At 35.6% G+C, this 12,548-nt stretch overlaps 1 protein-coding gene across 22 annotated transcripts in view; it reads right to left on the bottom strand.

The window, feature by feature from the left end:
• Positions 1-12,548, bottom strand: part of LOC117170201 (plasma membrane calcium-transporting ATPase 3) — a 1,035,667-nt gene that overhangs the window by 472,556 nt on the left and 550,563 nt on the right. For all 22 annotated transcript variants that reach the window (XR_004466737.1, XR_004466741.1, XR_004466738.1 and 19 more), the window contains 2 exons: positions 2,896-3,941; positions 2,409-2,617 (listed from right to left, as the gene is read on the bottom strand). Coding sequence is in view for 17 of the 22 variants with exons in the window: in XM_033356800.1 (XP_033212691.1) it covers positions 2,409-2,617; positions 2,896-3,941 (1,255 nt within the window). In the remaining 5 variants the exon portion in view is untranslated. The remainder of the gene's footprint in view (positions 1-2,408; positions 2,618-2,895; positions 3,942-12,548) is intronic.

Genomic DNA, 12,548 nt, shown 5'->3' on the forward strand with positions numbered 1-12,548 from the left:
CTCTCCAGCGCAAAGGTGTCGTATGGCGCTTCTATCAACGAGCTCAGGATCTTCAGGGATGCCATTAAGTTTTCCTCACTTCAAATAAACCTTGGCGCATTTTTCTAACCCAAATTCCATTCCAATTTCCTTAGTATATCGTTCGACAATTCCCAGAGCTAGATGCACTTGCTCTCTGTTTTTAGCATAGATCTTAAGATCGTCCATGTAAAATACATGAGTGACCTTGTACTTTCGATCTGCAGGTTTGCCGCACAAGTACCCGTCGGAATGGCGTAGTGCTAGAGATAGTGGCAATAATGTAAGGCAAAAGAGGAGTGGGCTCATGGTGTCGCCCTGAAAGACACCTCTCTGAAACGTGACCTTGAGAGAAACTGTCGATTTTCTCTGACCCATCTCGGCGACGGTATGTTAAGGTGGAAATGACACAGTCTTGGCATGCAAAAATAAAACCCTCTGTACCAGACTTCAATCCGGGCGATTTAAGGAAAGCAAACGTTAGCTCACAAGACATTGACTGATCCTTCACATTTCTGTGGAAGATGCCGTGTACCTTCTTATCAAGGAGCTGTTTACGTAAGTTTTTCTCTTGTGCTTTCTTAATCCAGGATTTCCGGAGTGAGTACTCAAGATAGATAAGTTTGATGCATTTTACTCACCCCTAACACTGAAGTAAAGTCCGAGTGTTTCAGCAGCCTCCTCTGCTGCTTTGTACAGAAACGCTCCTTTGCCCACTTCTTCGTACTTTCTGACTATTTTAAGAAAAGGGGTTCTTTCATTAGCATATTCGTTGCGGATACTTAGTTCCTCGCCGACAGTTCAAAAGACCGAATCTGCCGGATGAGATGTTTGTATCTGCTTCGTAGAAAATCCTTTATGGATGTCACATCCTGAATACGGCTTTGTGGCACGCCAAGGTATGTATAAGCTCTCCATCGCAAAGGTGTCGTATAGCGCTTCTATCGACGAGCTCAGAGTCTTCAGGGATGCCATACGTTTTCCTCGCTTCAAGTAAACCTTGGCGAATTTGTCCAACCCAAATTCCATTCCTATTTTCTTAGTGTATAGTTCGACAATCCCAAGAGCAATAATGTGAGGCAAAAGAAGAGTGGGATCATGGTGTAGCCCTCAAAGACACCTCTCTGAAACATGACGTTAGTTGTCACGCGATTTTTTCCAGATTTTCCAGGTTCGATTGCCCGAAAAATCCTATCATTTAGGATAGCTGTGAATATCTTATACAGTGTGTTCAGACAAGCAATTGACCTGTAACTCTTCTGGTCACCTTTCAAAATTAAAGATCAACGAATCAACGAATTCTTACCTGCGTTGAAAAATGTATCACTTTAATAAGTTTATATCATTACAATTCATAATATGCATGTAATGTTGTATAATGTTTTTATTTTTAATGCTTTTTTAAAAAATGAACCAAAAACTATATATCCTACAAAAAAGTGATTCCTGAAAAATTTGCTATTTTTTAGGTGCACAATTTTGGTCAATCTATCTCTTGTCGTATCTATTCTTTCCACAAAATGGAGCTCTTACTTTTTCATTCGTTTTTTTGCGATAAAAATTTAACTCTCGATTTTTTGTTAGCAAAATTTAAAAAGTAGTTCCGACAATCCTGTAGGGCCTTGGAAAAGTAACATTTCTCTTTTCTTGACTTTTTCCAAATTCACACTTTTCTTGGCTTCAAATTAAAATTTTGGTTTGTTTTTTAGATTTTTAAAACGCTATAACTTTTGACATTTTTATTTGATCAAAAGAAGTAATGGGGATACATTGTTCGTATTTTAATCTACTATAAATAGCTGTCGAAAAAATTTTCAAATATTAAAAAGGAGTAGTTTTAAAAATTTGCAAAATGCTCTAACTTTTTAAAATTTCTGCAAAAAAGCTGGCTAACGAACTCGCCCTTTCTTTTGATATCCTTATAAAGTGTGCCAAAGGGGAATCCAATCAAATAATTTCTACGAATGTTATCGTATTTACAGACTAAACGAAAACGACAACAATGACAACGATAACCACGACGACAGACACCAACGTAAAAACTATTTTTTTCTCATCCAGGGGGTTTCAAAACGTCGACATTTGATGGAATCCGCGAAAGTCATTTTTCACACAAAACCAATATCTTCTCATTAGGATGAGAATGTAAAAATATCACTTTAAATTAGATTTTTAATACACACATTTTTTGAGACTCATTATTTAAAAGCCTGAATATTATATGTCCAAAATTTCATTATTTTATTACAATAATTTATATAAATAATTCAAACATGAGGAAACATAAAGGTTTTTCTATGTTAACGTCCATAAGAAATTAATGAGCGAACCGCTCGCTCAATTTATGATTGGTGTATTATGTTAATTATATGATTGTGGAGGAACCTTACTTGTGACAGACATGTTCCGATCCAAATCGAATAAAAGATAGGATTCGTGAATATCCCTTGGAAGACATTTCGCTGGCCATGAATTTTCCTGGCATTAAATTCGTTAAACAGGGTCATCATGACGAATGTATTAAAGATAACTGTGAAGTGTTGAGTAGGTCCTTGGTCATGTTTCTCTCGACCCGTTTCAATACCAAGCATTTTGTCACCTAAATTGAACATTATAAATGATAAAGAAGGGTATTCATTGCACACCAGCTTACTGGTCTGTTTGGTAACTATGGACTTGATACACTTAATGTGTAGGATGTCGAAAATATAATTTTATTATTACATACAAATTTGACCATGTCAAGGGTAAATCTATTGTCTAATGGACTACACAAAAGTTTTAGTGTCACTTATTAAATATTTTCGAATTAGTATCTTTCTTAATTCTTATTCATAATAGAAAATAAATCATATTATTAAACAGACAGCAACTTACCCACAAACAAAAGCGTAAAAATGACAGTCAATTGATAAATCGCTTGACCAAGAATATTTTTCATCATTGTTCTGGATATTAGAGGTTTCGTTCGACCATACGGCCTTCGGAGAAGAAGATCAGGCGTAGGTAATTCGGTAGCTAAAGCAAGAGATGCTAAAGTATCCATTATGAGATTGACCCACAACATTTGTACTGCCTTAAGCGGTGAGTCTTGAACCGCACAGGCGCCAATAAAAGCGACAATAACTGCTACAACATTAACAGTCAATTGAAATTGCAAAAACTTGGCAATACTGTCGTAAACGTTTCTACCCCACATAACGGCCTTGACAATAGATGAAAAATTATCGTCAGTTAAAATGATGTCGGATGCTTCTTTAGCCACGTCAGTTCCTGCAATCCCCATAGCAAAGCCTACGTCTGCTTTTTTTAAGGCAGGCCCGTCATTTGTTCCATCTCCCGTTACGGCTACTACTTCTCGACTTATTGTAGCTTTACTGTCAATAATTCCTTTCACAAGCGTATACTTATCCGTAGGAGAGGACCTAGCTAACACCCTCAATTTGGGCCACACTTTATCCAGAAGATGTTGCTGTACTTCGCCATGATTATCTCTGATGCGTTTATTAAATTCTTTTCCTTCCAATATGAGAAAATCTTCGTTTGGTTTCAAGATTCCACATTTAAGAGCTATAGATCTCGCAGTATTTATATTATCTCCCGTAACCATTCGCACAGTGATGCCAGCCTTTTGACACCTCTTAATAGCGTCTGGTACCTCCGGACGAACAGGATCTTCAATACCGACGATGCCCAAACAGGTAAGATTATTGACAATATTTTCCTCGTCATCCCAGTTGGGCTCGTTGTCAACGTGAACTTGATTAATTTCAGCTTTTCCTGGAACAAAATCACGGTAGGCAATGGAAATTGTGCGTAAACCATCGCATGCCATCGGTTCAATCACATTCTTCACCAGACGATCTTGCATTTCCCTGGTAAACTTCTCCAGGTGACCTTCTCGACCATAAATAAAGGCACATCTGGAAATATTGAAAACCAAAATATATTTTAACATTCTTTTGACTAATTAACAATGCTTTTCACGCCAAAGCAACAAACTTCTCCACATGTCCTTTTGCTATTTCTTTACCGCTTTTTCCAAGCCCACATTTTTTCTATACTTTTCAGTAAACCTGACAACAATTACTCTATAAAAATAGTAATATCATATGAAAAATTGTCAAAGGGCTATTAATGGGGTACCTACTAGGTATGCGTACAAAATTCGTTACAAGAGTACGTTTTACTATATTTTTTCAATCACGTCTTTCGGTCAGATCACTTGTTATTTCGTATCTAATTTAGCGGTGGACTGGCTATATGCATCTTATATATGTATCCCGGCCGGGATACTCTAGAAAAAGAATAAAACAATCATCCCTGAGGATTGGGATACAAGATGGTCACCCGTAAACTTGGGTGCCTCATGGTAAATACATTCGAAAGAGGCCGATGCTAAAGAGTGAAGACGCAGAAGAAGCCATGAATTATATTATCCCACTCTTTAGCGAATCAGGTCTCAGCCAGGCTGTGCAACGGCTGCAAAAAGAAAAAGCACTAAGACCAGACTGGATTTCTAGAGAAGCACTCAAGGCGATATAGAGGATCTGCCCAAAAATGCTGCTAAATATGTACAACATGTGCTTAAAAGCAAATGCTTTTCTAAACGCTAGAATGCACAAATACTCGTATTGGACAGAAAGAAGCTGTACACGGCTTTTAAGCTATCGGAAAGGCTCCTAAAATCCAACTCGCAAACAGCAACACAGGCAGCTGGAGATTTACCTAACAATCAGTAAATGGAGCAGAGTGGTACTAAGAGTAGCTTGCTCCAACCGCACAATCTTCGAGCCAATAATTCTCGAAATTTTGAAAGTTATCTCTAGCGATCTCCTAGCAAGATGCTCCAGTTGCTCAAAATCCCAGAAGAGAAGTTTTTTCGTTGAGAGTGAGGCATACCCTGAGCAGGGGAGCACTGTTTATAAAGGGACTGTATAGAGCAGAAGATGAGATAAAAAGTGTTAACTTTTCTCTCAGAGTCAACGTATCGCGTATCTTGGATTTGTAAAAACGCTACTACTGGGGAAAGCGAGTGTGGTAGGTGGTCCATTTGTCGGCACGGTGATGGAGACTATGTGCCAGTCGCGAGGAATCAAGGGAGATCCATGTGGGTGGGGGTCCTTCGTTTGGATCTTCTTCGCTCGGGACAGAGTTTGTGCGGACAGACCAGGATAATGTGACTTGCCCCGAAGCCTGGCGAGATCTGACTTCTGGGTCTCGTGAACCTTACTTTTATTGGCTTCGCTTCAGCGCGTCGCACCATTCACGATGCAGCGAGTGGGCGTTCACTAGAGAGGATCGTTTTGGTGATGTTGCTGGAAGGGGTTTTCGCGCGATTGGTTCACTCTTGAAACGCAATAGTCTACGAGCAGCGGACGAATAGCTAAACCGCGCTAGCGCTGTGGGTTGCAATTAAAACTTAAAAATTTTTACGGAGCTGCACCACATGGAATTTTAAGTATTCTGACAGCTTACGTTAGAATGTCTAGTCAACGAAAGAAAGAAGAGCTTTGGGTATTAACTGAGTATAATTTATAGCTGTAATTTATAATTATAAATGTATTTAACGGACATCACTGTAGTAATTATGAAATCAATTTAATAAATAATAGATTTTAGTATTTCTTAGGTGAAAACCATACAAAATGGTTTCCTGGGAAAAAATGTCTACCCATAGAAAAACCAAATTTTATACCAAAGATCAAGGAATTTAGAAAATTAATAGAGAGAAAACCACTAAGCTGAAAAATTTTCTTTTAGTCTGATTTTCCTGTAGGGCGGCTAAAATTAAAGCTCCTAGCATGTTTCATTGTGATAAAATGTGACAAATTATTGAGTCAAAAAACCACGGGATCCCGTTGGCAGATTTACGCCGTACGTGGGTAGCAAATTACTTTCAATATTGTCAATTTTCTTGAAAATCGGATGTGATAGAATAATTTGGTTTTGGATGCAGATGCAGCGACCGAAAATATAAGGGAAATACACACTTCTACCATCGGCGAGAAAATCATAGCCATCTGCCTTTTAAGCTTAACAGCTAAGTCAAAAAAATTCTAGCACAACAAAACAACAGTCATATGAAACCTGTAAGTGTTCTACGTAAATGAGCTTGAAGACGTTTATGTAAAAAAATTGTGTGCTTAGCAGACTGAAAAATGTAAAAAAAGTAAAGATTTTCGGGTTCATCTCAGAACAGTCAAGTTTAGAGCATTATTTCTTATACAAGGGGCGATGGAAAAAATTTGAAAAAATTCATGAGTATGAGGAAAACTTTTGTGAACCAGTTGCAGTTGAGAAATTTAAAAAATAACAAAAATTGTTCTTCAAGAGTACAAAAATGTGCAACTATATTATCTTCAGTTCTAATACAGATATTATAGCGATTCAAACTGCAAACTTTAATGGATAGGCTCTGTAATTATTTTCAATCATCCGGAAGGATGTGATAAGTCTTATTTGTTGTGAAAATCGCGATATTTTTAGACTTTTTCTGTTGGAAAACAAGTGAGAGAAAGCACGAGGGGCCTGTTTTGTTTTACTGCCATCCGCTGGTCTACTTTTTTTTACATTTTTCAGTCTGCAAAAGACAAAACATTTTTTACATAAACTTCTTCAAGCTCATTTCCGTAGAACACTTTCAGCTTTCATATGACTGTTTTTTGTTGCGCTAGCTTTTTTTAAATGAGTCGTTAAGCTTCAAAGGCAGATGCCTATGATTTTCTCGTTGATAGTAGTTACAGTGCAGTTTATCATTTTTTGTGGTGTTGCATATTAAGCCCCGGTAGCAATTGTTTTCTTACCCACATTTCGACCTACTTTCGCCTTGGCTACAACATTCCTAAGTCTCCGACTGAGTCTCGATGCAAACACGCATGAGCATTTTTGTTCATAACTCAGGAACCCGCGAAATTTTTTAAATTTTTATCATGCGAAATTAAACATAAGATTTCAAGGATTGCGTGCTCTAAATATATGACTTTTTTACGACTTTCCTAGGTTAGAGCACGAGTTGTACCCGAGATATAAAACTAGAGAAATTCTTCATTTTTTCTTTAAAAAATTCTCATGTGATATAAAGGGTTACAGTACAGAACTAGATAAACAACAGTTTGGCCGATAATGGGTTCTCTGCATAATAAATTCTTAAAATATCACATAGAAGGATTTGTTGAAAATATAATTTTTAATATAATATAATATTTTTATGATATATATTTATTTATAGTATATATTTATTTATATACAATGGGATACATTCACAATAAATGTTTCGGCAGCAGGTTTTTATTAATACTTTAAATTGAAACGTATATTTTTGTCGCTAAACAAAAACGATTGTTTCGGCAGCAGGTTTTTATTAATGCTTTAAATTGAAACATATATCTTTGTCGCTAACCAAAAACGATTTTTAAAGCCCATGAAATTTGAACCTCCAAATTTTCTTGAATGATTTATTCGGAATTGATTAACGTTTTCATGTCACTTGTCCCTGTCACTTTGAGATTGTGAGCTTCGATATTTTATTTCTCCTAACTGGATTTTTTTTAATCACATTTTTTGGCCTCAATTCCAAGTGTTATTTCATTCTCCTGAAAAATTCAAATTTTGGTGGTTAACTAGTTCTGTACTGCTTTATTTCTAATCGAGAGATAGTGTTTAAAACTCATCAGTGATTTTAGTGCCGCTCGCACTAACCATACTCATGACTTCTGACGGTCGTGTACTAGTAGAGCACATTTTAAACCATAAAACAGAATAGGCAATTCAAATAGTTTTTTCAGTTTGATCACGTTTGAAAAACAAAAATATGAAGGATAAGTTACACTATTGGAGCAAGTAAGTTTCCGCATTCAGCTACTTGAACTATTTTAACTTTAATAAAACCAAATTTAGTCTCCCACAGTTTAGATAGATAGACAGCATGTGCCTTAAAAAGAGTCGAGGTAAATAAACGTTGAATAATCTGGTGGAGGAGCGCCAGCTTCATGGGATGTGTCAAAGTACTTAACGCTTATTTTCATAAACAAATAATCTTCAACCCACTTATTCAACTTGAGATTTTTTAAAGGCCGGCTTTCCTTTAAGTCTAAAATGAAACAAATTAAAAGGAGCGAAATTAAAAAAGGGTATTTTATTTGTTCAAAAACTGCTTATATTGAATAAAAAGTCACAAGTCGCTAAATCTGATGGTATCCCACAAAACCTAAAAATACCACCACCTCCCGAAGTTTAACGGTTCATCCAAAACCCGATAAATAATTGACAAACTCGATGTGAAGTACCTGAACAAAAATTTGAAAGCAAACTCCTAATTAATTACATATGAAGAATTTACAAATACAATTTTAAATAAGTCAAAAGTGTAGCCAGACCAAATTTACTCCAATAGATTCATTATTTTATTCTATTTATAAAGTGAACTCTGCTTCCTCCCGTCACGTTACACGATACATCAAGGCATAATACAGGTTAATTTTCAGAAATTAGCATTAATTCGTGGTTCCCGCCTTTCCCTTTGCTGATTCCAATAGTCCCGGAACTTAGTCATCTCGGATGCAGATCAGATCAGGTTAGTCTAGATTTCTTGCATTTGGTTTTGCCATGTATTTTTAATTGGCCTTTTTGGAAAAAACAGAGAAACAAATTACTTATCATTGCGGAGGGAAATCGAAAATAACAAAACACTCCTCTTTTTTCAATTGGACGAAAATCGACAGAAATATTCTTAAAAAAACAAAGACATTTTTGCTATTTTTCCAACCTTTTTGTCATATTTTTTAATTAACTTTTTACAAAATAACAATATTGAACATTATCCTTGCAATTTTTATTCGTGACATTCCACATTCCAAATAATCTAATTACAATATAAGGAACATAAAAATATTTTACAAAGCCGTAAAACTATTGGGTAAGAGCCAATTTTGGAAATTTGGTTTCTTTAGACATTTATTGACGTGAAGATACATAACCATGGCTTTTACAAAAATTTTATCGTTCAAAATTCGAAATGCAAGAAAAATTGCAAAAATTTTTGCGCGCAATATTTTCCTATTAAAACATTTTGTAAGCAACGCCAAGTTTTCCCACAGTAATGAGTCCCCGAAGACGCATATATCATAATTTTTTCAGATTTTTAAACTAGGTGAACGATACTTAAAAATAAAGGTGATTGTCCAATTCCCTGAGTAGTAGAGCTATACCAGTTCTGGACCACTTATCGACCGAACAAGGTGTTGTTTATTCTAAGTTACCGACATCAGGTAATCACTATCAGTCGGTAATCCAGATTAGGTATGTTCGATTCCTTAGAAAGAATTGATTCTATAGTTGATCTAAGATTTAATAGACGAGAATCAATTATTCAAAGTATCAACTTCGAAAGATTCAATCATCTAAATATCAATCTTTTAATGACGCATACAAAAAGTTAATTTAGGCCATCAATGTTCAATTTCTATTGTTGTTTAATAGAATAGAACTGTTCATCTAGTCCCACTGCAGGACGCATGTCAAGCGATATTCAACTGTTTCGAGCAATGTTCACAATGTACATCAGGTACCTCACAAAGGTTGAACCCGAACCCTGTCCTTTTGCGAGGAGAGGGTGGAGGATCAAATAGTTATATAATTAAATTAAGATTTATCTCATTAGATCTACGTATAACTAATTTATATTAACTTATAACTAATTAAATATAAACCAATAGAAAAGGGACTAAGGATTAAATACACAGAATTTTATTCGTTTAATATCATTATTTATTCAACAATAAGCTTAACCTAGCTTATTAGCGAAGATTCTTATCTAAGTTTTGAAATGAAGGGCAACAAAAATCCTCCAGATGTTGTGGATTGCATACATATTCTTCAAATACTCGTTTCTTTTCTAAACCTTTAACGTATACTATAGCTGCACCAAATAGTATTACTCTAAGTATACATATCACTTCCTCGTCGGGTATGCCACCAACAGTCCATTTGATTCCATGGTAGGTGTGTGTTATCCATACATTTTGGCTCCTATACCTTCCTGGTAGTGAACTCCAGCTCCAAAGTGGCTCGAAGAGAGAGACTATTGGTTGAGTTTCTGCCTCGAGGGGAAAAATCAGTTCTAGTCAAGATGGACTTTGTTGTGAATTTTTAAGGCTTTTACAAGCCCTACAATCACTTTTTTCCACGGAGCTGTTCATACTGCCCGTCGATCTGGATGCTTAACCAATTTTCTCTTCGAACCACTTTAAAGTTGGAGCCCACTACCAGGAAGATACAGTCGCGAAAATGCATGGATAACACACAATTACCATGGAATCAACGGGACTACCGGTGACGTAACCTACGAAAGAGTAGACTATTATCGGCGAGAAAACTATACGCATCTGCCTTTGAAGCTTAACAACTCAGTCAAAAAAAAAAATGCTAGCGCAACAAAAAAAACAGTCATTTGAAAGCTGAAAGTGTTCTACGTTAACGAGCTTGAAGAGGTTTATGAAAAAAATGTTGTGCTTAGCAGACTGAAAAATGTAAAAAAAAGTAAGGATTTTTGGGTACATTTAAGAACAGTCAAGTTTAGAGCATTATTTCTTATACAAGGGGCGATGGAAAAAATTTGAAAAAATTCATGGGTATGAGGAAAACTGTTGTGAACCAGTTGCAGTTGAGAAAATTAAAAAATAATAAAAGTTGTTGCTTAACAGTACAAAAATGTGCAACTATATTATCTTCAGTTCTAATACAGATATTAAAGCGATTCAAACTGCGAACTGTAATGCATAGGCTCTGTATTTATTTTCCATCGCCCGTAAGGATGTGTTAGTCTTATTTTTTGTGAAAATCGCGATATTTTTAGACATTTTTTTTGTTGGAAAACAAGTGACAGAAAGCAGGGGGGGGGGCCGTTTTTTTACTGCCGACCGCTGGTCCCTTTCTTTGACCCGTGGCCAGGTGCCATCCAAGCACTCTGAACTAGGTGCCTATCAATTACAGTTTGCAGTTTGAATCGCTTTAATATCTGTATTAGAACTGAAGATAATATAGTGGCACATTTTTGTACTTTTAAGCAACAATTTTTATTATTTTTGAAATTTCTCAAGTGCAACTGGTTCACAACAGTTTTCCTCATACCCATGAATTTTTTCAAATTTTTTCCATCGCCCCTTGTATAAGAAATAATGCTCTAAACTTGACTGTTCTTAAATGTACCCGAAAATCCTTACTTCTTTTACATTTTTCAGTCTGCTAAGCAGAAAAATTTTGTTACATAAACCTCTTCAAGCTTATTAACGTAGAACACTTTCAGCTTTTAAATGACTGTTTTTTTGTTGCGCTAGCATTTTTTTTGACTGAGTTGTTAAGCTTCAAAGGCAGATGCCTATAGTTTTCTCGCCGATAGTATATACTTCGATAAATACTGAGAGGTACACGTAAAGTACATGCAAAATATATATAAAATAAAAGAATGTCAGAAAAATATACATGCAATGAATTTCAATTCTATAATGGTAATTGTGCATTTGTTAATGCTATGATATTCGAAATTTGGATCATGAATCTATCAAATAACTCAACGACCAGAAATGTAACAAAAATGTATATGAAGTTAATACCTATATAATCAGAGATTTATGTAAGGAATATAAACAATTTTTGTAAAACTGGGTTAAGTTTATTGTTCAATAAATATTCATACTACACGAATACAACTTTGCGTATTTAATCCAAAGTCCTTTTCCTATTAGTTTAAATTTAATTAATTATATTTTCATATAAATAGAACTTTTAGATAAAATAGAATTTTTATAAGTAGAACCTTGTTTGGTCGGTAAGTAGTCCAGAACTAGTATAAGTCTACTACTTCCGGAATTTGAACATTATTGTTATTTTTAAGTATCTTGTACAATGTTTAAAAACCTGAAAAAATTCGGATATATCCCTCTTTGGGCGACTTACTAATTTAGAATAACTCGGATTTGCTTACAGATCTTGTTGATAAGAATTGCGTGCAAAAAGTTTTGCAATTCTTTTTCATCGCGAATTCCGAACGAAAAACTTTTCGAAAAATTTCTGGAGGTGTGAATGAATGATGATATAAAGAAGTACAGTCGAACCTCGGGCACTGTCACCCATCGGGATCGGGCGTATCGGACACTGTAAGCTCACGTGGTCTTACCCCTCAGCGAATCGGCGTCGAATTACAGGACCGTGTCGATACGATGTTTTGCATCAAGTACCCCTAATAGTATACTAATGTTATAGAACAACATTTTTTTAAATTTTACAATAAATGAAAGGAGAATAGAAATACAAATATGTATTATTCTTCTTGATGCACGATCGAAGTGTGTGGTACCGCAGTTGTAGGAAGAATGTCTGGTGATGCGTGGTGGAATGATGAAATTCAGGCTGCCCAAAAAGCAAAAAATGAAGCGTACAAGAGAACTTTGAACATCGCAGGTCTTAGCAATGAGGAAATAAGTAGACGTAGAAATGATTATAGACGCGAAAACAGGTTACTTAAACGATTA

The sequence above is a fragment of the Belonocnema kinseyi genome, chromosome 3 (assembly GCF_010883055.1).
Source record: "Belonocnema kinseyi isolate 2016_QV_RU_SX_M_011 chromosome 3, B_treatae_v1, whole genome shotgun sequence".
Classification (NCBI taxonomy): domain Eukaryota; kingdom Metazoa; phylum Arthropoda; class Insecta; order Hymenoptera; family Cynipidae; genus Belonocnema; species Belonocnema kinseyi.